Raw genomic sequence first — 26,528 nt, 5'->3', positions numbered from 1 at the left:
GGAGGTGAGACTGCAAAGTAACAAGAACTAATTAAATCGAGCATCTAGAGCTAGCCTTAATGCCAGTTTGTTTTTGCTATCATGATTCATGCCTACTGTCACTCATTGTCATGTTTGGCTTGGCAATAAACAATGTAGTTGGAAAGAGCACCAACAGATCTGGTGATCTTGCTTGAGTTGCTCAACCGTCATTTATAAAGACATCATTGATGGGAAGTGAAAGGACATTTGAAATGCCTTTGGTTTTCATTGATGTATGTAAAGAGGGAATACAGTGTTTTGATTTAGTATTTATAAAGAACATGATAGACAACAGATACTGACTGTGGCCTACCTGTTAAAAGGAGCAGAGAATGTACCCTCGTCACCCGATAAGAAAACAATCGAGTGCTCACGTGAACCTCAATTTGAGTTAAACTGAAAACAGTCGTCATAAAAGAAAAAGGTGTGGATGACAACAATAAACGTATAAAGTTGTACATTATTGACCAAATTTAGCACACATGCATGTTGAATAGATAAAATATGAAATAAAATCTACATATCACAATTATGCTCTATATACGATACATTATACGTGAATCATTTATTTTCCTAAATCCCCCCTCTTTTTGTAGAATGGTACGGTCGTTCATTGTGACGTATTGGAAATTCAGTGGATACTGCAGTTGGCTCTTACTGTCTAGGTTTCGGTAAACCGTTGTTGTGAAGAGAGGGGAACGGAAAGAGAAAGTCGACTACAGCATTTTTAGAAGATATTTATCTACTGTACATATTCGTTGTCTATTTTGCTCAGGAACCATGGCGTGTGGAGCTACGTTAAAGCGGTCGATGGAGTTTGAGGCCCTACTCAGTCCTCAGTCTCCTAAGCGAAGAAGGTGCAATGCACTACCGGGGACTCCAAGCACCCCGTCCCCTCAAAGGTGCAACCTCCGTCCGCCAGTTGACTGCCCATCGCACTCGATGTCTCCCCCGACTATGGGAGGAGAGCACAGGCTAACTCCAGGTAAGAAATGGCCAAAAGTTCGAATAAGCTGTAGTTCAAGGGGATGACATGGGGGAGGGGGTTAGGGTGGAGTGGAATGGGTGTTTCGCGAGAATGGGGGTTGGTGTATAAGAAGCTAATGTTAGCTAACGTTAACTTAGCTGGTTAGGTTCCTACAGTAACTAGCCTAACATTTGCTCGGTAACTAAACGCAGTCAGATAGCTAACATACCGTTATAGCTGGCTAACTAGTTAGCCGGTGACTAATATATTAGTTTATTTTAATTGCCTGGCATGTTAGCTAGCTAGCACCATTATCTGACACAAAGCAAAAAAATGCATGTTTCGGCGTCAGCTTGCGAAGATGGCTAATTTGGCTAGCTGCATAACAACCCTAACCCAACTAGCTAACGTACATGCTTGCATGGTCCACAATCCATGATTGGTCTCGTGTGACTAAATTAAAACATGCGAAGTTAGCAATGACCAGTTGAGTTTGCCTAGCTAGGTACATTTAACCAACTTATTCCATGATCAGACTTATTTTAATATAGAACGCTGAATTGAAACGTCCAAGACTTCTTGTTTAGAAGTGTGGGAATAGTTATATCTATTTTTTATACCTTCTCTGTTTTCCCTGGGCTGAGAGGGCATTGTTCTAACGCTTTATGCTCGCACCAATCCGGCCCACCCGCTTGAAAATGTTATCTATCCCCTGTGAGAGTTGAGCGAGTGTGGGGGACTGCAGGGGTGGCAAGATAATTACCTGGATATCTCGACTGCAATCCAACAAAGCTCATTGAATTTGCCGTCACTGGAGTAGAAGCGAGCTATTTGACAGCATCTAATCTTCACAGCTGTCTAAACCCTAATTAAAATCCTCCTCCCACTTGGCACAATTTGATCTTATTTCTTTGTTGAGATTTGTGTATAATATTTTAACTGAAGGATTACAATGCTGGGGGCTGATCTTTCATTTTGAACCCCTTGTTCATTTCATGCAGATTTTTTTTAGTTTGGTGCACCACAGTAAATCCTTTTAAAAATTAAATCCCTGCATCCTGCTGCAGTTCAATGGACGGGCAGCTCCTGTCACACAAATCATTTCAATGACTCAAAAATCTAATAAGGGTGTAGGATGGACTGCCTCCTGGGCCAGAGTTTGTATGAACTGGGCACTCCAGGTCATCTTGTTTTTGAGGCTATCCCACTCTTATCATTACCCAGGCCTGCGTCTAGACGTGAATGCCTCCGCTATTGAACTGGTTAACCCCCCCTCCTGGTTTGTCTTGTCTGGTTTGTCTTTGTCTGGCCTATCTCTTTTTTTAATTTTTTATATTTTTATAAATTGACTGCTTTTCCTTCAGCAACTAACCAAGGCAGTTGGTGGTTGCACCTTTTTACATATTTGCAGGGATGTAAACGTATTAACTGTTTTGATCTCTTTGTCATTATACCCTGATGAAGACAGCTTGTCTGTTGAAATGTTGGTCATGGCATCTGTAAAATATGGAAAGTTTGGTCACGGCATCTGAGCTCTTAGTTTGCAGCTCTCCTTTTCTTTTTCAAGTGTTCTACTCCGCTAGCCAGCACCTCGCCTAAACAGGTGTTTTTATTTCACCTCCAGATTGATCTCAAAATAGGTAATCTGGGGCCTCCCGGGTAGCGCAGTGGTCTAGGGCACTGCATCGCAGTGCTAGCTGCGCCACCAGAGTCTCTGGGTTCGCGCCCAGGCTCTGTCGCAGCCGGCCGCGACCGGGAGGTCCGTGGGGCGACGCACAATTGGCATAGCGTCGTCCGGGTTAGGGAGGGTTTGGCCGGTAGGGATATCCTTGTCTCATCGCGCTCCAGCGACTCCTGTGGCGGGCCGGGCGCAGTGCGCGCTAACCAAGGGGGCCAGGTACACGGTGTTTCCTCCGACACATTGGTGCGGCTGGCTTCCCGGGTTGGAGGCGCGCTGTGTTAAGAAGCAGTGCGGCTTGGTTGGGTTGTGCTTCGGAGGACGCATGGCTTTCGACCTTCGTCTCTCCCGAGCCCGTACGGGAGTTGTAGCGATGAGACAAGATAGTGATTACTAGCGATTGGGGAGAAAATGGGATACATTTTTTTTTTAAATAATACAAAATAAAAATAGGTAATCTATGTGAATCGTAGATCCGTAAGGTTGGGTTTGACCAAGTTTGCAGACTCGGTATATTACCCGTTGCGCTATAAAAGAGGTATAAACAGATCTTCCCCCGGTGTGATCACTACCTTATCTCTCAATGTCTGTGCACAGTATGCATCTCTAAGTGTCCTACAACTAGAATATCAGAGTTTAGAGTATGATGCCAGATATGTCATATCAGAATGAGTCTTTCATCCAATATCACGTGTGGCAGCCATCCGCATCCCCTAACCAGCCATTAGTCTACTCAGCTGCTTTTCGCCGTTTGTTATTTAGCTGGGGTGGGCAGGCAGTGCTTTATTTTCTGTTACATTTGTTTAATTATGTGATGCGAGCCGCACCAATATCTTTTCATTTTTGCCCTTTACAAGCAGGCCAGTTTGACTTCGCTCCCACGCAGCCTCAGTGCCACTGCCATAGAGGAAAAGCGGACCACAGTGACCGTCATGCTTGTGCCTTTACGTCACTGAAAACCGCTGAAGTTATGCCCCATATTACCGAAGTTACCTTATCCTGTGACAAACTGTCTTGTATTGTCATGTTACCTTGCTAGCTAACAACATGATACCTTGGCTATACAGACATTTGGGAGGCACAGGGAAAAAGCGATAAATAGCATTCAATGTGTTGGATTGAGTAGAGATGTGAATGTCAGGGACAGGTTTTTGTGCATCACATGTGCCGAATGTATAGAACTGGAACATGCGTCCTGGAGGTGCGCAAACCCAATGGTATCATGATACTACTTAGTTTCGTGATGGCGGTGGGCCCAAACCCTGTGGTATCATGATACTTCTTGGTATCGTGATACTTGGCCCGGTATCACATCATTAGTAAAATGTTGGCATTGTCACAACCCCACTCTGAAATCACCTTTTTGAGACCTCACCAGTTTGCATCCCTGTATTTGTCCAAAATTCTTGTCTTCAGAATATTCTGACACTGAATTCCCATGGCCACCAGCTCCCAGCGTCCCACCTTTGGTCTGGTTTTAGTTTTCTTCATGGCGCCCATCGACCTTTGAAAGGGGTTAGCGCTCTCCTTGAATGTATCTAATTGAATGCCCACAGAGTGAATACCTAACATTCCCCTAGCACTTTTGTTCTCTAATGATGTTATTACAAAATGACAATGATATCAAAAAAGGTGAGCGGATATTAGGGAGTAGCTTTGAATTTGTCATCTGTCCTTGAGATATTTGTGCTTGGCCTGAACTGTGGGTTCCCACATAGGCTATGATAGTGGACGTGAAAGGGGAATTGTGTGACTGGTGACCCAGTTCCGGACAAAGCCAAAGAAAGACAGTTGGCCTGGTCCTGTTTAGTCCATCGTACCAAACCAGATTGTGCAACTGACATGTAGACTAGTCCTGAGCCTGTTTTGTTTGGACAAGGACTTGTTTAATAGCTACATTTTTTTTCTCCTCTCTTTTGTAAGGGGACATCTGTGTATCCAGGGTTTATCTGCCATTGAAATCATTGGGCGGGCCGCCTAAGTGTTTTTTCGGAAAGCCTATGTCCAAACAGGGTGTCTTCATTTTCTGGATGGGGATTAACGCTTTCTGTGTCAAATTGAACTGAAACCAGATATAACGTATGTTCAAAAGATGATAGATATCTACAATCATTGAAATAAAGCTAGACAGTGAATTGAAAATTCCATAACAGTACATTTATTCATTGTATTGTGTTTGAGCAAAATAAAACTGCATTAGCCATGGCTAAATGCAGGAAATTAGCTTTAAAAAGGCAATTCTCTCTCGGCTCCATAGCAGAATGTGTAGAATCACAGGAAATGTGGTTTAAACTGAAAAAACAACTTCTCCGCTCCTTTGCAAAATGTTTTAGAATTCCATGAAATTAGCTTTAAACTGGAGAAATTTCTCAGCTCAATGGAGACATTTGTGGAATTGCAATAAATTTGCTTAAATGCAACACTGTCAAGAGGGGTCTCTAAAAATCTCCAATTCTGCTGTGCCAACGGACCCACCACATCCCCCACCTAAGCCACTTTTTGATCCAGAAAAAACTCTTATCCATCACAAGCTAAGGCTGATGGCACTTTTGACCCAAAAAGCAGAAAATCTAGCAACGTCACAAGGGTTTTGGCAGGTTCACACGCATGCAGGTTTCAACAGCTGAAGAAGCTTGTGTAACGGGCAGATGGCGGAAGAGTCTGCCTTTTTGTGTGCAATGGATTTGTCATGCGGCTGTTTACCCTTATCACGCAATCGCCTTCTGAATTTGAGCCTCTTTCCCTTGATTGGCTGTGTTTTCTTTCACCACTTTAATGTTTTTTTGTATGTACAGGCCAGCTATCCTCCGGCTTCATGCACACTGGCATTTTACTCAGTATCCGCCTCACTTGCCGAAATTCCATACTGCATAGCAGCTGCAAAGGGGAAAGGAATGTAAGATGTTGGTGTGTCTGCAGACATTGGGCCCAGATACCTGATATTATGCTCACCTTTACCCTGCAAGAGGCCACACTGTAGCTCTTTGCAAGCTAGCTTCTCCGCTGTGGGTTTTCCAGTGAAGGCAGTTTCTGTTCAGCCCCCCCCCCCCCCCCCCCCGCGAGCCAATCAGGTTTCCCTTGTTGTAGATCCCAGGGCACATGGACAGGTTCTCCTCCCCCTTCAGCCCACTTGATTGGAATAATTAACTGATCTACGAGACTTTAATGAAGACCAGTCAACCTTTTTCATTCAGAATGCAGTGGTGAGTATTAAAACTGTCACCTGTGATAAAGTGAAGGGTGCTATGGTAGAAGGCATCCAAGGGTTTACGTTTAGTAGCTGCTGCTGCAATCTGGTGTCACCATAGTCAAGAACTGGCAGGGAAGTTGACTGTACAATCTGCTTTCTATTTAGGGAGAGCCAAGATCTATTAAAAAGAAAAGAGAGAGAGAAAAAAAAGACCACTTTAAATTTTGGAATTTTAAATAGCTCGTCCATGTTTAAAACATTTTAGTCTTTGTCCATCCAAATGTCCAGATATTTATATGCGGGAACCTGATCGATGGGAGAACCATCAAATGAATAAATGTAGTTCACCTGAAACGTTTTTTCAAGAATTAGAAAACAGCATATTTAGTCTTGCCTGCATTACGTATGTCAGTATCCAAGCTGCACAGATACCTTGAGTTTTATTTAGGGATGTGACAAATGAGAAATGTTAACCGATAAAATGCATTTTAAACATTTTCTTTTAAAATTCCACGCAAATTCACAATGTAGCTGCCAGCAACGTTTTGGGTCTCATGGTGCATTTCCTTCTCATTTAACTTTTCAAAGTATTGCCTGCCATACAGGACTTCGCTGCTGTCGCTTGCCTTTCTCTGCCATTTTTACGAAGTTAGCGACTATGATGTAGTGGTGGAGAATGAATTCCTTGTCTTTCCACGTCGACTCCCACTTCTTTGCTCAAATATTTTTTTATTGAACACACAACAATGGTGTATAGGTACTTTGTAGAGAAGACAAATGTGAAATTCTTATACAAACATAAAAGAGCAGACTGATATAAAAAGAGCCAGAATTATAGGTAAAATAAAAAATCTGAACAAGGACACCCCTCCCCCCTATTGCTAGGATAACGGGGCAAGCACATGTTGCCCCAGGGTAGATGGAAAGATCACAGGTGAGAGCACATTGAAATGTATAATTTCACAGCCCGGAATGGTCCAAATAAGAGTGGAGGTTGCCAGATTTGATCAAATTTGGGTTATGCATTGCTCAAAATAAATATTTTTTTCCTAGGTGTTTGCCAAATCACTGAGCCATAATTTGGTAGAGGGAACTTCCTCCTTTTTTTTTTTTTTTAATGAGACAGATTAGTTGGTGTTGGGGCTTGGCTAATCTGTGTAGGGTTTCTGAGACTCCCAGGATGATCAGCAGTAGATCTGGTCAATTAGTCTCCAGAACTTCAGAGAATCCCAAAAATTCCACACCAATAATCGTGCAGGTTAGAGCATTGCGCAAAGCAGTGGCGTAGTGTACCTTCCGCAGCATGACATTTATCATAGATCCCCCTATATCCTATACACATTTCATTTTTGGAAGAGTGTAAGATCTTGAATGTCTGGAGTTAACTTAGGAGGTGTGGTTATACTCCCAAGATATCTTCCCAGTCTGGTACAGAAATGTCAGTGCCTAGTTCTTCCTCCCATTTTGCTTTAAGGGCATCTGTAGAGGGTGCGCTAACAGTTTGAAAGCGTCATATAGACGAGTTATCGGTTTACCTGAAGTGGGACAAATTGATGCAACTGTCAAACATGGACGGTTTAGCCTTTCCAGATGTAGGAAGATGTTCTAGAACTTGGTCTCTAATCTGTAGGTATCTGAATAAGTTACTTCTGGGAAGATTGTAGGTTTCCCTCAGCAAATGAAAGGAGGCAAAGGTCCATTCTATATATAGATCCCTTATGGTATTGATCCCTAGCTCTCCCCATCGCTCAAGTTGTTATCGAGGTTAGAGGGGCCAAAGAAGGGATTCCTCGCTATAGGAATGATATGGGTCTGCTACCTAAGGCAGGCCTGGGCAATTCTTTTCCATGGAGGGCCACATTAGAATATATTTTTGCAATTGAGGGCCAGAAACATATATTACAGGATTATACATCATGTGTATGACTGACAGATATATCTACTATAAATCGCGTCCAGATATGCTACATATTTTACTTAACATGCGATGAACTACAGAGGGAAAAGTACACTGCATTCGGCACCACGGACAGAACTCTTGTGAACGGGTATGCACAAAAACACAGAGTTCAACATTACATTTAAACTACTCAATCAGTGTGAGGAGTGAAGTCTCTGAGCATTGACTAGAGCAGTGAAGTCAGGCATATTTTCTGATGTCACTATGCGCTGGATTGCTGAGAGTCAGTAAGAGATGATCTGTGCCTTACCTTGTTATTTAATCACTGAAAATGTCTGTTCACATACATAGGTTGGCCCAAATAGTACAAACATGTTCTGAGCATGACTCCTAATCTTTGGGAAGTTTTGTTTGAGAGATGTATAGAACCCCGTCAGTGACATTGTTTTGAATAGTTTTCCAATCACTGCATCAGACTGAAAATCGATAAGCTCATGTTGCAGGTCAGTGGGAGCGTTGTCCACGTTGAAGGTGAAAGAGGAAACCAACAGCTTGTCATTTTTCAACACTTTGAAATCCTCAATGATGAACTCACCGTTTAAAGCACGAGGCAGCGATGTGTACTTCTCCCGCTGGTCATCTGATAGGGAACAGACTAGTAGTGTCGGAAGGTGGATAAATTGTTTGTTAATTTTGTTAATATTGTTTTTAAATTGTTGGCTTCTACTTGGAGCGTCAGGAGGAGTAATTTTCCCCCTGGAGGCTTTGACAAGGCTCTCCATCTGATGTGCAAAAATACCTTTCCCTTGTAGTTTGGAATTCAGTTCATTCATGAGTGCCATGATGTCCACAGTGAAGGCAAAATCAGCCAACCATTATTTATCTTGCTGTTGAGGGAAATCCACATTTTTTTTCTTTCATTTGCAGAAACTCAGAAATCTGACTTCAGGTCCCACAACCTTATAAGCACCTTCCCCAAACTCAGCCGTTTCGCGTTTGTGTGGTAGAGATTTGCATGACCCTACTGTCTCTTCGTACAGTGAGATAAACTACCTGTGGTTTAAAGATTTTGAGCTTATGAAGTTTACCACTTTAGTGACTATCCACAACATGGGTCATTTTTCAGAACACATTTACAGAGCACCTCCTGATGAATAATGCAATGCAGGAAAATAATTATCATCTGGGTTCAGCTCAGCTACTTGATCTTGGTTCCTTTCCAAAGGGCCAATGTTTTTTCCTGTCAAATTTGGGCACCCATCAGTGGTCACACTGCATAACTTTTCAAAACTCAATCCCAGCTTTGCCGCACACTTATTAACCTCCTCCAATATATCGTTCCATGTGGTTGCGCTCTTCATTGCCTGCACTGAAGCAAGCTCCTCTGTAATTTCCAAGTCTGGGGTTATTTCTTGTAAGAATATCAACAACTGCGCCGTCTTGACGGGAACATTTTCAAACCGCTTGTCAGGGCAAAGTATTGCTGCAGTCAATTAAACAACCTTTAATGAATTCGCCCTCAGCGAATGACTTGCTATGTTTAGCAATTTTGTGGGACAGTACATAGCTAGCTCTCGCAATTCTGTCGTTTTGCTGAATGCAGTTTTGTGAAAAGTCCTTGTTGCTTTTGCAACTGAAAGCAAGTCTTTCGACGCACTTGCCCTCTGCTCAGACATTCCTATTTCTCTGCATGCTTCGTCTGAAAGTGTCGGGACAAGTTAGTCTTTCAAGACAGCAATTCTCTTTTTGCACACAGCTTTCCCTGATATCTCAATAAATAAATATTTCAATCCACTCTTGCTGGAACACCCTATATTCCTTGGCTAATTTTCTTTTAAACTAATTTTCGCTCAAATTGTAGCTAGCTAGAAATTGCATCTGTGACGTGTCAGTCAGTCTGTCCTCATGCAGTTAATTATACGTGCCTTCAAAATAAATGTCCCACAAGCGGTGGGAGTTAAATCATTACACAAAGGTGAGTATTCATTGGACTTTTTAAAATTAAATAACAAATACGTTTTTCAAAACATTTTTATCATCGCAAGTTCTTTGCTCTGAGCATGATTCTGCGGGCAGTATTGAACCAGGTTGCGGGCCACATACACCCTTAATTTGATTTCAGATTTGGACTGTGCTATGTATAATATGATTATTACTATAAAGTGACATCTCTAAATTGATGGGAAATGATCACACCGCCAATGAAGAAGGGGTGGCAATCATCTAGCTCCATACTAAGAGAGCGGCCAAAACGTAACAGCATGGAGGTTAGTGGCCCAATAGTAAAATATACAATTTGGGAGAGCCAATCCTCCCATCTTGGACTTACAAAGGTTTTTCTTTTTTACCTATCCTGTTTTTATTTCATTTTTCTATAATTGATTTATAGTTGCATCTAGTTATTTATGAAATGACTTCGATATCAATACTGGGATGTTCTGGAATAGGTAAAGCATTTGCCGGAGGAAGACCATCTTGAGGGTATGCATTCTTCTGAGCAGGGAAATTGGGAGAGTTCTCTAAAATGTTCATGTTTGCCTCAGTTTTTGCATCAGAGGGGGGAAATTCTCTTTAAATAGTGTGTGTTTTGGTAACTACAATTTCTAAATAGGAAATATTTTGTTCCTCTAAAGGTTAAATCGGGGCGACTGATTGGTTAGTGGGTATTCTTGCACATGGGGTACGTATATAGATGCTGGATCCATTTTATGAACCCGTCTCCAATATTACATTTCTGTAGGACCGGCCACTCAACTTGGTCTAAGGCTTTGTCAGCATCGAGATTTAACGGCAAGGTCATTGTTGGGTAACCTGAGTAATACATCATGTTGAAGAGGCGCCTGAGATTGAAGAATGAGTTTCTGTTGGGATAATGCCGGTCTGGTCCAACTGGACCAATTTGCCCACTAAAGTGCTAAGCATGTTAACCAGAGTTTTTGCAAAGATCTTCTGGTCTGTTTTGGACTGTATGACCCTACTTCCAGAGCTTTACCTTTCATGTATAACTGTAATAACTGCCTAATTCAAAGTAGGTGGGAGAGCTCCATCCTCATTGGCCTGAACAATCAGTTTGTGCAGGTAGGGAGAGAATGTATTTGAATGTTTTATAGAATTCACCAGGGAATCCATCTGGGCCCGGGGTCTTGTCGCTCTTTAGAGATTAATTGTTTTTCGAATTTCTCAGATTTCCTTATTCTGGAAGTTAGAATCCTCCTGGTTCAGGGCAGGGAGATTAGTCTTCCAAAAAGTTGTGCATGATTAAAGGGTTAATATCTGCTTTAGATGGGAATCTGTCATTGATGTCCTTGGGAGACGAGCGTAATTCCCTAGTTACATATTTAACTTTGAATCATTGTCATTCTGTATTTCAAACTCAAAATATTTTTGTTTTGTATAGAGGAAAGATCAAAAATGTTATGAGAACCAGATTTGTATATTCAAATTCTAAAGTGTTTTAATTTTAAAAAATTGTCTCCATAGATGGATGAGTCTATGGATGAGTCTCCCCGTCCAGTAAGTCGACTCCCATTTCTGAGTATCAAGATTTGGAATCGACTCCTAAGATTCAGTGTTTTTGGAATGGAGGGGACTGATTTAGTTGCCGTACTTCTGAGAACACAAACACTCAACTCTTTCCTATCGAGGGACACAGTATAGCCATTCTCAACAAGGTTGGAAAGTGAGAGTGAAGATGAGGCCTCAGAGTCTGATGTTCAAGAGGTGGACATTGAGGAGGTCCAGGGAGAAGACATGGAAGCCTGAGAGGAAGACAACCAAAGCTTTAGTTTCTAGACTGTCATTTCACAGATGTATGTTGAAAATGTTTTTGGGAGATGCGATGGATCATTCAATATTCCCTTTCTTTTGTTGTTCAGGGAAATTATCCCATGTGAAGAGTCAACTCATTTAATTAAAGTTCAATTCGTAGCTAAATAGTTTTTTTTTTTCTATTGAAAGGATTTAATCATGTCTACTTATGATAAGGTTAAATGTTTGTGTCTCCATATATGGTAAATATATCCAATGCAAAAATCACATTTTAAATGGTAATAATTTGCATATATTTCCATTAATTCCCATATTCCAGTTAATTCCCATGGAAAGTTTCCACCTTTGAATATTCCCCAAAATGTGCAACCCACACACATTCATCTACTTGCAACATATTTCCAGCATCCAAACACTGTTGAATGGAAATAGACACCGGTTACACAATACACCACCAAGTGTAATGACATTTTGCCGATTGTCATTAGGCCAGAATTCATGCATCCACTGCTGTCCACACGCGTCGGCCATTCATCTCTGCCTTGGCAAAATGTCAGTGTTCTCATCGAACCACATTGTATTTTGGAGCAAAAGCTATACCACACCCATTTTCAAGTCCATTTGCTCCTTTTTCATGCCTCTGACATAGTTGGCTAATGACAAATAAGGGTGTAAAAGCCTAGTTTATTACATTTTGTTTAAATCGTGATATGCTGATAATGTTTTACCAGTATGGTGTGCCGCCGCTATTTATTTGGCTGGGACACCATACTGGACCGTTTTACTTTCACCCCTGATTTGATCAAATGCATTAAGTTGACAAGAGACATCCTTTTCCGAATCAGGGTATATCTGCACCTGGGTGTGCTGTGCTGAGTGATCTCAGAGCTCCAGGTTAACCTTTTGAGTGACAAGTGAAATCCCTCCCCTACTGCCAGTCAGGCCAGCACTGCCAACCACCAGAATACCGATCTTGGGGTGTTGCCTAGCAACAATGACCCTGCCACAGCCAGGCCAAAGCAATCAATCACAGAAACTTCCTACGAGAGGGAAAAGCCTCAGCTAAAAAGCTTAGGGAGAGAACAAACAAAAACAGTGTACAAGGCAAGAGATTGACCAGATAAGTTGTACGTGGGGTGGCGGTGAAGAGGAAAAACAGGCCGTCTGACTCATTTCACCCTCCATTGCTGAAGTATAGTGGGGGGGACTTACAGACTCCAAAGCCGCCAGGAAGAAGGCTGTATTGTGGGTCAGGCCAAGTTGATGTAGCAAAGACCCTCAAAGTATAGACATCATTGGTTGCTACTAGAGCATGACTATGGGTGGCAACTGGCCACAGGGCTTACTAACTGAAGTTAGGGTATAATGAATTGAAGGAAAATTCTGGCGAGAAGTACTTGGCTAACGCTGTGTTGAACATTAGCACAAAAGTAGGTCAGGTTGCAGTATTCTTCAAACACAAACCAGATTCATTTATTGCCCATTAAGGTAAGAACCTGGAACGTAATCTTAAGAAATTCTGCACATAGATCCAAATCCAACAAATCAACTCAGTTACCCACTGAAGACATCTGAGCTGATGCCATCTGTCATGACAATACAGCACATGTATTAAAAGTAGGGATGTGAACGTGTTCAGTCTGTTTGTAGAATATTCTAGCCTATTCATTGATGATAGGCCCTACTTTACTGAAGTTGCGAGCCAAGAAATGCAAGATATAGCGTTCCAATGCGAGATGCAGCTTTTGAGTGACAATAGATGGGCCTAGTGCACGGTTCTGACTGGCTGCCTATTGGCCGACCTGCCTTGTTGTCAGGCTTAAAAAGCCTCAAATTTGCCTTGATGGCCACCAATTTTTCAACCCTTGTATTGGTCAACCTGTTGAGTGCTTTGGTGTGTGTGTGTTCAAACAAGGACCAGTTGCACTCTGAGGCGGCTGATGTTGGTGGGATTTGGAGGTGATAATGGCAACCCGGGAAAGCACCTCATATGTTGGCACGACTGCCATATTGCATCTCCATCCCAAAGCCCTTGCTTGGAAGTGTATTTCGCTAGACTGCCAAGAACCTTGCCCTTATCCAGGCCAAGGTGGTGAGACACGGTAGTGACGACACCATAGGCCTGGTTGATCTCTGCACCAGACAGGATGCTTTTGCCAGCATACTTGGGGTCCAACATGTACGCTGCAGCTTGTATGGGCTTTAGGCAGAAGTCTTCACGCTTTTTGATGTATTTCAGAACTGCAGTTTCCTCTGCTTGGAGCAACAGTGAAGGTAGTACGGATTTCTTCTCTTACATCTGCAAGCAGAGTCTGAACATCAGAAAGGATGGCATTGTCTCCCTCAATCTGTGCAATGGCTACTGCTATAGGTTTCAGGAGTTTCAGGCTGCTTACCACTCTCTCCCAAAATACATCATCCAGGAGGAACCTCTTGATGGGGCTGTCTATATCGGCAGACTGATATGGCCATTTCTTGGAGAGACTCCTTCCCCTCCAGGAGACTGTCAAACATGATGACAACACCACCCCAACGGGTGTTGCTGGGCAGCTTCAATGTGGTGCTTTTATTCTTCTCACTTTGCTTGGTGAGGTAGATTTCTGCTGTAACTTGATGACCCTTCACATAACCTAACCATTTCCTTGGCTCTCTTGTAGAGTGTATTCATTGTTTTTAGTGCCATGATGTCCTTGAGGAGCAGATTCAATGCATGAGCTGCACAGCCAATGGCTGTGATGTGAGGGTAGACCAAGCAGCCTTCATTTTCGCAGCATTGTTGTCACCAGTGCAAATACCTTCTGTGGTCCAAGGTCATTGATGACTGCCTTCAGCTCATCTGCAATGTAGAGACCGGTGTGTCTGTCCCTTGTCTGTGCTCTTGTAGAATACTGGTTGAGGGGTGGAGATGTAGTTAATTATTCCTTGCCTACGAACATTCGACCACCCATCAGATTGCAATACAGTCTGCTTTCTCTATGATTTGCTTGACCTTCACTTGAACTCTGTTGAACTCTGCATCCAGCAAATGAGTAGATAAAGCATGTCTGGTTGGAGGGGTGTATGCTGAGCGGAGAACATTCAGAAATCTAATCCAATACACATTGCCTGTGAGCATCAGAGGTGACCCAGTTGCATACACAGCTCGAGCAAGACATTCATCAGCATTTCTCTGACTACATTCCTCCATTGAGTCAAAAACCTTCTGATTCCAGGAGGACCATGAGCTGTTGCTATCGATACGGTGTCTTGAGTAATATTTTTTTTTACCTCGAATAGAAGTAGAGGGACTTTTGTCAGAGGTTGCTTGTTGTGAGCACTGAGGGAACTTTATGCACTTGGCCAGGTAGTTCTGCATCATTGTTGCATTCTTCACATGATTTGGCACAGTATTTGCAAATGTACACAGCTTTTCCTTCTACAATTCCATGTACAGATAAATAAACAGTTGAATTAAACACCTTTGTAAGATGTTTTAAAATGAAACACATTTAAAATGTATGGAAACAGGTGAATTAACACTCCTCAGTTAGCAGGCTCAAGCAAGCTAAAACCCACATGGTAGCAAAAAATAACTAGCAAAAGTTGTTAACAAGTTATAAATGATTTAAACACACTTTGCTGTAGGCTACTATTTACTAGTTAACATAAAATCGTGTCACATAAAATATATTCATCCCACCCAGTATTGTAATCAAAACTTACCAGAAAGCATGTAGTCCTTTGCTCAGACAGTGTAGTAGTGTGGGCTCAATAGCATCACATTAGTGTGCAAGATCTTGAGAATCAGCTGCACATGTGATTGAAAAATGCACTGTGCATGCGGAGGGTTGCAATTCCATTGAATTGGGGATAGTTTAACTAAAATGTGCCACAAGAGCTAGAATTGCCTTGTGTATCCCACAAAAAGGTTTTTTGATGAATTTAATCAAAATTCCTGGGCCTAACTTCCCATGGAAATTTACCGTAAAGTTTACGACTCTTTGCAGCCCTTATAGCTTAGTAAAGGAGCCCTTTTTTTAAAGTGGTTTGTTTGACAATCAGATGCAAATATCATGACTTGTTTATGCTACATTAAAAGGTAATACATTTCAAAACTTAAATGATAAATCTTTACGACGAGGCCCACAGAGCTCCGATTAGAATCCCTATTAATTCAATGATTTTAATTTCATGAACACACAGGAGGTCCCGTACCGGGAAGAAATGAAATCTACTTTCACCCCTGTATCAAATGGAGTGTTTCAAAATGTAGCCTACAGGAATTGAGATGCTGGTGACTTTTGCTGTCATGGCACTGACATAAAGAACCAAACCTTTTGACAACTTCATTTTAAGGAGTGATTTATGACTTGGGCTTAAGCCTCATTGTAGGTAAGCTATTTAGATAAACAACGTGATGCTCAAGCTAATGGATCATTTCACACATCTATTTGGGGTAGCATTGGCAGACGGTCTCACACAGTGGCCTTTCAACTAGTCAGTTCATGCAGCATCGTGAAACATTTGAGTCACGCCTCCAAACTCAACTGTTCAAAAGGGAAGCCCCTTTCATATACTCCTGTCTCTGGGGTAAGTACAGCTTTTATTAAGTTAACGTTTAGCAGTGGCTAAATAAACACAGCCTGTCAGATTAGCGCTGCTTTGTTAACACAGGAAGGCTTCAGCTCATCAACTCCCTTGCTGCTCCTGTCCTGCTCTTCTTGTGGTGGTGTACTCTGCAAATTTGAAGCCTCCAGCCTGATAATACATGGCCGGCCAGTCAGTCACATGGCTAGCTACCTCCCTCTCAAAATGGCATCTGAGAAAGGCTAGTTTACAGTTCGTCTTGCCTACATTCCGCTCTCTCCTTGCCTCAGAGCGCATTGGACGCAAATATTCAATATGTCCCTCCCCTCAGACTACTGCTTACAATGCATTTTGAGGAGGTGAAGAAATATGAACTGAGAAAGTGCCATGTTGGCCTGCTGGCTTGCTTCCCCCTCAGAACAGCTCACAGAGACATGCATGTTTGCTCATACCTTGATATGGCTTCTGCACTCTCAACCCAAGATAAATGAGGCAGGCCTCCCTAGATAAGTCCTTCACCCTTTGAGGTGGAATAAGGATGTTAAGTCACACTCTCTCTGGCTATCAACACTGGTCAGGGGAACGGCAGTCTAAACATGTTTTTTTTCTTGTTTTCGTTCCCAATATATCTTTGAACTTTACACCCAATCTGTGAAATTTCAGTTTAGCACCAGGCTGATGGGTTTAGTTTTGTCTTTGTATGTTGGCTAATGTTCTTATTGAACATAGCCTAGTCAAAACCCTTGCAAGTGAGGTGCCAGATCTTAGTGGATCTGATTTGAAATGGTTTCCAGTGGGATATGGACTCTTGACAAAAAGTCTTCACCGATTAGGGGCTACGTACTTCCTCCAGGGTTGTTTGCTGAATACTGGAATTGGCCCTGAAATTAAGTCAAAAGGCTTTAGTTGCAGTCCCACTGCTTAGGCTAAAAAGAGTGGGTACTACCACTGCCTGAGCACATGTAGGGCCTAGCTCTGTCCACAGATCTCTAGGCTTGTCCCTAGGCTTAGCGGCGTTGCCAACAACCGGATGCATCCGGTTTTCAGAGCTAATGCTAATTCAACCTAGCTACCGTTTCTGCTGAAAACCGGATGTGGGAACTCTGCTGTGGTGTTTTTTCTTTACGCATGCTACGTTAGATTACCTCATCCCAAATGGCACTCTAATCCCTTCATAGCGTAGTGCCCTACCTTTGATCAGAGCCCTACATGGAGAATAGGGTGCCATAGGGATGCAGCCTGGCTGAGGCCCAGTTCTGCAGTGATCAAAGACCTTGGAGGATGAAACCCAACCCAGTTTCTCTGGAAAGGAGGCTGTAGCATGGCAGGCCGGTGCCCTGTTTCATGCTCCTTTCCGCCCTCTATTGCAGTCAGATGTCACCCAGATCTATCTAAATAAATCACTCTGCTTTGTGCTTGTTGCTCCTGCTTGTCAACAAAGATCTCCAGCTTTAGCACCACTGCCAAGTAGACCTGTGCGTCAAATATTAGAGTAGTTTTCTTGCTGTGTTATTGCCGGACATGCTGGTACAAGACAAGCTGTCTACTATTTTTGTCTTGGCTTATTTTGCCTCAGACATTAAGACCTGTTAAGCCTGACTGTCTCCTAGTCAGCTATGGATTCGTCACAATAACTGAAAGATTTGAAGGAAGAAGTGAAACTGACTCCTTTTCCCCTTCTTGCCAGTCACGGGATCTCAGAAGGGGTGGATTATTTTTGAGGAAGTGTGCTGTGGGGGTTGACACAGCTGGTGTGTGTGTCGCTGATGTTAGTCTCGCCCAGCTTTAAAGCGCTCCTTCCTGTTAGTGTGTTTTGTTTTGAAAACCACATCAGCTGAACACTGCAGCTCACAGGATGTGTGCATAGCTGTGGGCCTTCATTTAGGCTTGAGGGAAAACATTCTGTTCTCATTGAACACTACGCCTACTAGGCCTATAGCATGCTTGTAGTGATCACCAACATTCAATTTTGGAACACATTGGCATTCTCAGAAGCTGAATGTTCCTAGCTATCTGACATGGCTGGTTTGCTATGATCAAAGTATATCTAAAAAGAAACCGGTCACCTTTTATGTTTGGGCTTTCAAGGCAGGCTGTGGCTTGTTGTCTTCTAAAATCAACTAGACGGGCACCATTTTCATATAGGTGCTCCCGGCATTATTTGTCCTCCTGAGTGCTGGTTGTTCCCGGCCCTGTTTATGACCGTGTCCCCTGTGTTCTGTCCCCTCTACAGAGCAGATCTTCCAGAACATCCGTCAGGAGTACAGCCGCTACCAGAGGCGACGGCAGCTGGAGGGGGCCTTCAACCAGAGTGAGGCTGCCTGTAGCTCCACCGATGCCCCCAGTTCCTCCCTCACCGCCCCCAGCTCCCCGCCAGGTGAGACCATGCGAGAGAGGGACACACACACGAGGGGGGGGGTCCCCTGCCAAACCCCATCACCACTCATATGGTGTTCAGTGTGAGCACGCAGCGGTAATACAAACCCCAAACATTTCAGCCACAGACGTTACATAATGATGCTTGGAGTCGGTATATGTTTTTATAGATCCCATTGGCTCAAGTATAGCTAGTCAGTGCCCTCTTCTTTTTGATGTCTCAACACATAGACAATTACTTTACTTTAACTAGGTAAGTCGGTTAAGAACAAATTCTTATTTACGGTGACTGCCTACCCTCCCCTAACTTGAACGACGCTGGGCCAATTGTGCGCCGCTCTATGGGACTCCCGATCATGGCCAGTTGTGATAGAGCCCGGGATCGAACCAGGATCTCTAGTGACTCCTCCTTAGATCGCTGCGTCACTCGGGAGACCATTGACTTGAATGCGAATATCTGCCACTCCGTTCTAGTAATTATAGTTTTCTCTCCTAGTTCGGAGACTATTGCCTGGAATTTAGCTTTAGAAAGCTTTGGTCAGAAATTCAGAATGGGTCATAGTACACTTAAAAGCCCAGGGTATGAATCATTCAGCCTTCCCCTGGATCCAGCTCCAAGGTCAGGAGACTTTGGCAACGGGGCCTTGTTAGTGCCGTGTGACCCTCTAGGCCACTGGTTCCCAACCTTTTATGAACCGTGGCACACGATGGAATATTAAATTCTGCGGCACACCTAAAATGTCCATATTCATTTAGTGGTAATGACCTCCCATCTGATTCATTCTGCAAACCATCTATTTTCTGTGACAAATGTTTTTTTTAATAGATTAAATAGGGTGTATTTTAAATATTTTCATAGTTTTGATAGTTCCTTACTCATGATGGTTAAGTTGTTTGTACCCCTTAGGAGCGTCCCAAGAATCTGCGCAAGAAATAAGGAAATTAAGCTCTGGTATGTTTTTTTTACTATGTTTTTTTGGGGGTACAGTCAAGCTGTTTTCTACATTGTGAAGGTGCAACCACGGACACAGTCATGTTCTGTTTGTTTCTATAGCAGAGGCTCTGGTATAGCTAACCCAGAGCCATGTATATAAAAATAAAGGCCTAATCAGACTTGCCTGAGCTAATGGTTTTCACAGACTACGTAAAATGATACAAATTCCTTTGCTCGTGACGCGTGCCCCTCAAGTGATACAAATGTAACAGCCTGAGCGCACTAGACTTAAAACAAGATACAGATGCAACCATGTGCCATTTTCATGTTTGAGACCAGCCACCCGGAAAGCTGAAACTGGGGAGTATTTCTGTCAAATAAAGCCCTCTTGTGGGTAGAAACTCAATTTGATTGGCAGGTCCTGGCTCCCCAGTGGGTGGGCCTATGCCCACCCATGGCTAAACACCTGAGTTCAAGGCACGCAGCACACCGGTTGGGAACCACTGCTCTAGGCTGCTGCTGAGTAGAAGGCGACAAACGGCAAGCAAGAAATTGTTGCGCAGACTTCTATTCCTAGAGAGGACATTGTGAACTCTGACCTGGGCAATGTCAGCCTATTTAAAATCTCACTGTGTCCCAGGTGCCTCGAGGAAGGACCAGCCGTCGTTCACACTGAGGCAGGTGAGCTACCTGTGTGAGCGCTTGCTCAAAGACCACGAGGAGAAGATCCGGGAGGAGTATGAACAGATCCTCAACACAAAACTTGCAGGTACAGATAGCACATTGCATATCACCATCCTTAAACCTCAGTCAAAAGGGCTTTTCACATTATTGAGCCAAACAAGCTGAGCTGGCATGGTTACGCATCAACTGTAGATGCTGGAACCATGCTAAAAATGTCAGCTAGCACAGTGGTTCGGGTCAGCACGATAGTGTGAAAATGGCTTTAGTTTGTTCCTTCTGTCTTACGAAAAATCTTAAATGTTATGGCACCCTGTGTGCAATAGGAGAGGCCTATTTGCTGCTCCCCCAGAACACATTTAATGCCTTTTATCTAATGTACTGCTGATTTTGTTTTTGTTTAATTAAGGGCTGCTCTTGGCAGATATGGATTTATAGACTAGACACTACTAGCCAAGACTGCTAATGTTTATAGAATATAAATTTGCTCTGACTGGAATGATCAACCGTTTAGTGAAGAAAGAAGCACCAAATATTATTTTTTTTGCATCACATGTAGAAAGGACACCAGTATGTGTTGATACATATCTGGTAGTTGAATCTGCACCTTCACAATTTTGTACTAATCCAACAGCCATTTTGATCCTCTGTTACAGAACAATACGAATCTTTTGTGAAATTCACACAAGACCAGATCATGCGAAGATACGGCGCAAGGCCTGCTAGTTGTAAGTATCAGAGTTTCAGTCTTCACTTTCTACCCGTACACAATTTTGCTTCTGAAGAGTAAACAAAGCAATCCCTACAGCCACATAAAATAGATTTCTCTGTTCAGAGTTCTAATGCATTATCTTGTCATCTCATTTCTGTCTTCATGCTGTTTTCATCCATTATTCAATCCCTCTGTTTCAGATGTCTCTTGAATTCCCCATCGATGAGGTACCAGCTCTTCTCACAAGATGGCTGCTCTTCTACTGCCCTTTCCTCCAATAGATTTGTGCTTTTTATTTCCTTTTTTCATGCTTTTTCGGTGCCATGGTTTATCCATTTGTTTTGTTTTTTGTCAAACTGTCTGCTGGCCAAAACGCTAATGAACCGGAAGAAAATGTAATGATTCGAGATATGCTATTGCTCTGGATTTTTGACTAAAGCAGATCTGTCGTTCTCCTCCCCAGTGCTGTAGTGGCTTTTCTGATCCTTCTGTATTATAACCTGCCAGCACTGCCCCTCTGCAGAAGCTGTATTACTAAATCCCCCTGGCCTCTCATCCACCCAGTTTCTTTTTATTTTCCAACTCTTTATCTGAGGATGTGGAATTCTTTTGAAAATAAAATTTCTGTGATTTAAAATGGTTTCCCTCAATTACTTTTTTGTTATGCATTGTTGAACAAACTGTTTGTCATTTATAATTTAAAAAAGACAAAGTTAGTCTTTTGTCAAAGGAAGGTTTATTTGTGCAGTGCATGTGCTTTAAGATTGCATAATCAATTGAAGACCATTACAGTGCATTCGGAAAGATTTCAGACCCCTTCACTTTTTCCACATTTTGTTACGACACAGCCTTATTCTAAAATTGGTTAAATACATTTTTTTTTTACACATTTATTAAAGATAAATAGACCTTATTCATATAAGTATTCAGACCTTTTGCAAGATACTTGATATTGAGCTCAGGTGCATCCTGTTTCCATTGATGTTTCTACAACTTGGAATCCACATGTGGTAAATAAAATTGATCAAACATGATTTGGAAATGCGCACACACCTGTCTATATAAGGTCCCACAGTTGACAGTGCATCTCAGAGCAAAAACCAACCCATGTGGTCAAAGGAATTGTCCGTAGAGCTCCGAAACAGGATTGTGTCGATGCACGGATCTTTTAGAAGGACCACCATATCTGCAACACTCCACCAATCAGGCCTTTATGGTAGTGGCCAGAAGGAAACCACTCAAAAGGCACATGACAGCCCGCTTGGAGTTTGCCTAAAGGCACCTGAAGGACTCTCAGACCATGAGAAACAAGATTCTCTGGTCTGATGAAACCAAAATTGAACTCTGGCCTGAATGCCAAGCGTCACGTCTGGAGGAAACCAGGCAGTACCAATACCATTCTACAGGGAAGCGTGGTGGCAGCAGCATGCTGTGGGGATGTTTTTAAGCGGCAGGGACTAAGACTAGTCAGGATCGAGGGAAAGATGAACGGAGTAACCTGACCACAACGTCACAAAAAATCCTGATCTCCAGAAGACACAGGTGTAGACAATGTGAGAGCCAGTCATCCCTCTGAAGTTCTTTACCAGGTCTTATGTTGTCCTCTAGTCAGTTATCTACAGTACTTGACCCATAATATCACACCATTGAGCCCTTACAACCTGCCACCGCCTGGACGGACGCACGCACGCACAGTGTGTACAGCCCGGGCTGCTGCGCTCCGAACTGAGTAATAGACGCAGGCAGCCTGTAGAGCCACTACGGGTGCTAGCTAATGACATTGAGAGCCTCTCTTGGCGGGCATATGTTCACATGCCCCCCTCCGTGCAGAGCGAGCTAGCACGGGACCAGTTCATACAGGCGCTCTCTGCTACGGAGCTGCGCATACAGACCCAGCCAGCTCATCCTGAGTCATTGCAGATAGCCTTGGAGATGGCTTTGGAGAGGGAGCTGGTGTGGGCTGGAGCTTCAGCTGGGGCTTTGGTGGTGGTGCAGGGAGACAGACCCACTGTGCGGGCTGGGGGGCAGAGCAGCCCAGAGCTGGAAAAGCCTGCATGGGTGGCTGAAATGACTGAACTCATTCGTGCTGTGTCGCTACAGGCGGTACGGAACACACGCCCTGGTCCCAGGGTCTGCTGGGGGTGTGGCCAGTCAGGCCATCTGCGCCGGGATTGCCCCATGTCCCTCAGAGCTCAGGGAAACGGCTCGGGGTCCGCATAGACCGGGGAGTGCGGACCCCTGGCTCTCTTTCCCAACCACCATCATCTTCAGGAGGAGCCCACCGGCACAAACGGGGAAGCAAGGCTCCACTTCCCCCAGAAGCAGACGAGGGCAAGCTGATGGAGCCTGTTGCTGTGGTGGGCAGGACCTGTGTTGGGGACTTTTGGTCATGTCCCTGTCACTGTGGAGGGGTGCCCTGCTCTGCCCTGGTGGACACTGGGTCCACAGTAACCCTGGTGAGGCCGGATATTATGCCAGGTTGGACTCAGTTTGAGTCCACAACTGTGCAGCTCCACACAGTCACAGGCAAGCTGGCACCCATGAAAGGGAAGGGAATAATGACTCTGACAGTAGGGGGCAGGTCTGTGCATCATTTCCCCAGCCCCTCTGTCACCTACGACTGTGTGTTACATTCCCCCAGCTACCTCCACGACACATCCCTCCGTGAGCCCGGGCCAGCCCAGCTACCCCAGATGGGAGAGGAGAGGACACTGTCTGCAGTGAGGGAGATGTGGGGGAGGAACTGTGTTGGTCTTGACCCCGAGCAGCAGGAACGGTTGTGGCAGTTGTTGTTTGAATTCAGAGACAGCTTTGCGCTGAGTGAGGAAGAGGTGGGTCAGACTCATCTGTTGGGCTGTTCCCCACCACAGACAGTGGAAACCGCTGGGTGCTCATGGCCATGGACTATTGGCCCGAGGCCTATGCTCTGCCTGACCAGGAGGCAGAGACCATCGTTGACACTCTGACAGCGGGGATGTTCAGCAGGTTTGGAGCTGCGGAGTCCATCCACAGCGACCAAGGCAGAAACTTTGAGTCCCGTGTTTTCACCACCAGGTGTGAGAGGCTACTACTCCTCTCCATCCTCAAAGTGGGACAAGCACCTGCCTATGGTCCTCATGGCATGCCACTCCGCTGTCCAAGACTCCACCTCCTGCACGCCTGCCGGACTCCTCATGCTGTGGAGAGAGATCCGCACCCCTGCAGAGATGGCGTTTGGTCGGCCCCTGGATAACCCTCATGTTCCCCCGGGGCCGGAGACTCCAGGACTGCCTGGAGACAGCCCACACCTTCGCCAGAGAGCAGCTGGTGAATGCAGGTGTGAGGCAGAAGAGGAACTATGACGTGCACACCCAGGGAAGGCACTTTGTGGCTGGGGAGCTAATCTGGGTCTACAGCCCCCTAAGAAAAAAAGGCAGATGCCCCAAGTTGGACAGCCACTGGGTGGGACCCTGCAGTGTCCTGGAGAGGGTAGGGGAAGTTGTTTACCGGGTGCAGCTTTCTCCCAGAGGGAGAAAGGTGGCACTGCACCGGGACAGGTTAGCCCCCTACAGAGGGGCCTCTTCTTCCCAAACCCCAGGGACCCCCATAACTCCCCTCTCTGGCAATGACATTCTCCAGGCACCAACCCCAGGTGCCGCAGACAAGGCTCCAGACAGCCCACTCTCCCAGTCTCCCTCCCTGTGTCACCGCATGGTTCCCCAGAGCCAAGGACTGTATTACCCGTTCCCACATCCTTGTCCCCCATATCCCTGCCTTCATCCCCTGGGTCCCAGAGGGGCAGCCCCCTGCCACGGACGGAGCACCCTGTTTCACATCTGCACACTCTGCGGCCATCACGGCCGCGCAGGCAAAGGACACCTCCGGGTCGCTTCAGAGACTTAGTTTGTTCCCTCGGGGACGAGGGACTTTGTGGTGGGGGGGCTGTGTAGCGACCCGCACAGACAGCTTTGTGTTATGTGTTAGGCTATTAGTTGGTTGTGTTGTACTTACCAGTACCCAGTGTCCGCGGGGTCCGACATGCCAATCAACCCTTTCTGCCAATCACGGGAATGCCTGGAATGTTCTGATGCTGGACATCCTGGTGGTTGGCAGAGTGGCGTGGGGGGGTGGGTGGCAGGTGGATGAAGCATTGGAAGTTAAGACCAGGTTTAGCCGTTGTTCTCTCTCTTACGTCTGGCCTTCACAAGAGAAGGTCAGGCTACGGCCAAACAGTAGCCTGTGTGAAGTTGGGTTAATAAACCGTAAATTCGTAAACTCAATCCTCTGTCTGGACAATTGTTCCTTTATGATCTAGCCAGGTCATTACAATACATTAAAAAGTTATACTTTAAATGCAAATGTTTAATAGCATTATTTTTCATAACAAACCAATGCATGTTTAAATACATTGTGGTTAAAGTAGAGTATGACTTAATTTAATAATTTAATTAGAATTGTTTTAACACCAATCATAGTCAAACTATTGCAAACTGTTTGTCTTGAAAAAATACAAAACATATTTTTTTAGAGAGCCGTTTGGGAGCCAAAAGCTGTTTTTGGTGATCTGAGCCGAACGAGCTGGCTCACTGAAAAGAGCCGGAATGCCCATCACTATTAAGGGGAATTGTGTCTGCACTCGTGCGCCAGCGGCAGGTGCGCGAGACAAAACTTTACTAGCATCATAGCATACATATCGGTGAATCGTTGTGACACATCGAATAGGATTTCTATTGTAATCAATGTGTAATAACTACGTAAAAAATGTATTAACGTGTTAAATGATTATGTGACGTGCAGTCCTATTCAGGTCCCGATTGGTGAACAAGCTTATTTAACATGTCAAATAGTGTTATTTGACGTGTATCTCTTTTGACAAGCAAAGACCCAAATGGCGTTCCATATCCGAATGCACTATATGACTTGAGGAGTTGTCGGGTTGGGGGTAACTATTGTGACAATTCCAAAATGTCTAATTTAACACTACTTCCTACCACCATGGCACTTATGAAGATCTGAGAGGATTGGTGTATACAGTGTTGCCAACTAGTTTTCAGGGGAAATTGCTAGAGGCAGGTTGATTTGTTGCTAAATGACGTTGTGATGTAATTGCGTGATAACGTAAAACTGCGTCATCACATAGAATATACAATAACGTTACTCAAATTGACTGGCCATCTCTGCAAAAAATATGATTTGACATTTGTTCAGGTACAGACTCACACTCTTTTCTGTACTTCTGGCTGTACCATTTTGATTGAGACATGTTGATTGATGTTGTAAGTTCTGTTCAAGATCAAACATTCGTGACCAACTATATTCTTTGGGTTTGGCTCGTCGAACCCGTACTACTGCTGCTGCATTTAGCCAACAATGATTTGCAATTTGCTGAAATTGCTTCTGGCCTGCTGCTGCCTGTGCACGAGCTGAGCGCCTGCTGCAGACGTCATTCACAATGCACTTTTGCAGCCAGGCACGTGTGTTGTGACTGGGTGTGTGACAGAGAAAATCGTATTTGTGTCATTTAGAGGGAAAATGCGTGCATTTTAGCATTTGAGTCGCTTTTCAAAAGTTGCTAAAAGTTCCAAATACATTTTTAAAAGTAGCAAAATTTGTTGCTAGGTGCTGTTTGAAAAAAAAGTTGCCAGGGTAGTCTGAAAAGTTGCTAAATCTAGCAACAAAATTGCTAAATTGGCATCACTGGGTGTATATGTGAAAATCAACAAGCAGCCCAATTAAGTCAGTACATGTAAAACTTT

General features: G+C 44.1%; 1 protein-coding gene across 1 annotated transcript; it reads left to right on the top strand.

The window, feature by feature from the left end:
- The first annotated feature begins 649 nt into the window (after nucleotides 1–649).
- Nucleotides 650–21,430, top strand: LOC120048337 (akirin-1-like). Its single transcript, XM_038994230.1, has 5 exons — nucleotides 650–1,006; nucleotides 18,324–18,467; nucleotides 20,041–20,169; nucleotides 20,738–20,809; nucleotides 20,994–21,430. Exons 1-5 carry the CDS (start codon nucleotides 802–804, stop codon nucleotides 21,002–21,004), a joined length of 561 nt encoding a protein of 186 aa, XP_038850158.1. The 5' UTR covers nucleotides 650–801; the 3' UTR covers nucleotides 21,005–21,430.
- The last annotated feature ends 5,098 nt before the right edge of the window (nucleotides 21,431–26,528 follow it).

Source organism: Salvelinus namaycush, chromosome 5 (genome assembly GCF_016432855.1).
Source record: "Salvelinus namaycush isolate Seneca chromosome 5, SaNama_1.0, whole genome shotgun sequence".
Lineage (NCBI taxonomy): Eukaryota > Metazoa > Chordata > Actinopteri > Salmoniformes > Salmonidae > Salvelinus > Salvelinus namaycush.
Note: the sequence above shows the minus strand (reverse complement) of the source record. Positions and strands in the feature narration are given on the sequence as shown.

Bases quoted from the DNA above. Each gene is read 5' to 3' on its own strand.
- LOC120048337 (XM_038994230.1), top strand. From the start codon at position 802: ATGGCGTGTGGAGCTACGTTAAAGCGGTCGATGGAGTTTGAGGCCCTA. The intron at 1,007-18,323 runs GTAAGAAATGGC...TCCCCTCTACAG, and splicing joins AGAGCACAGGCTAACTCCAG to AGCAGATCTTCCAGAACATC. The intron at 20,170-20,737 runs GTACAGATAGCA...CCTCTGTTACAG, and splicing joins CCTCAACACAAAACTTGCAG to AACAATACGAATCTTTTGTG.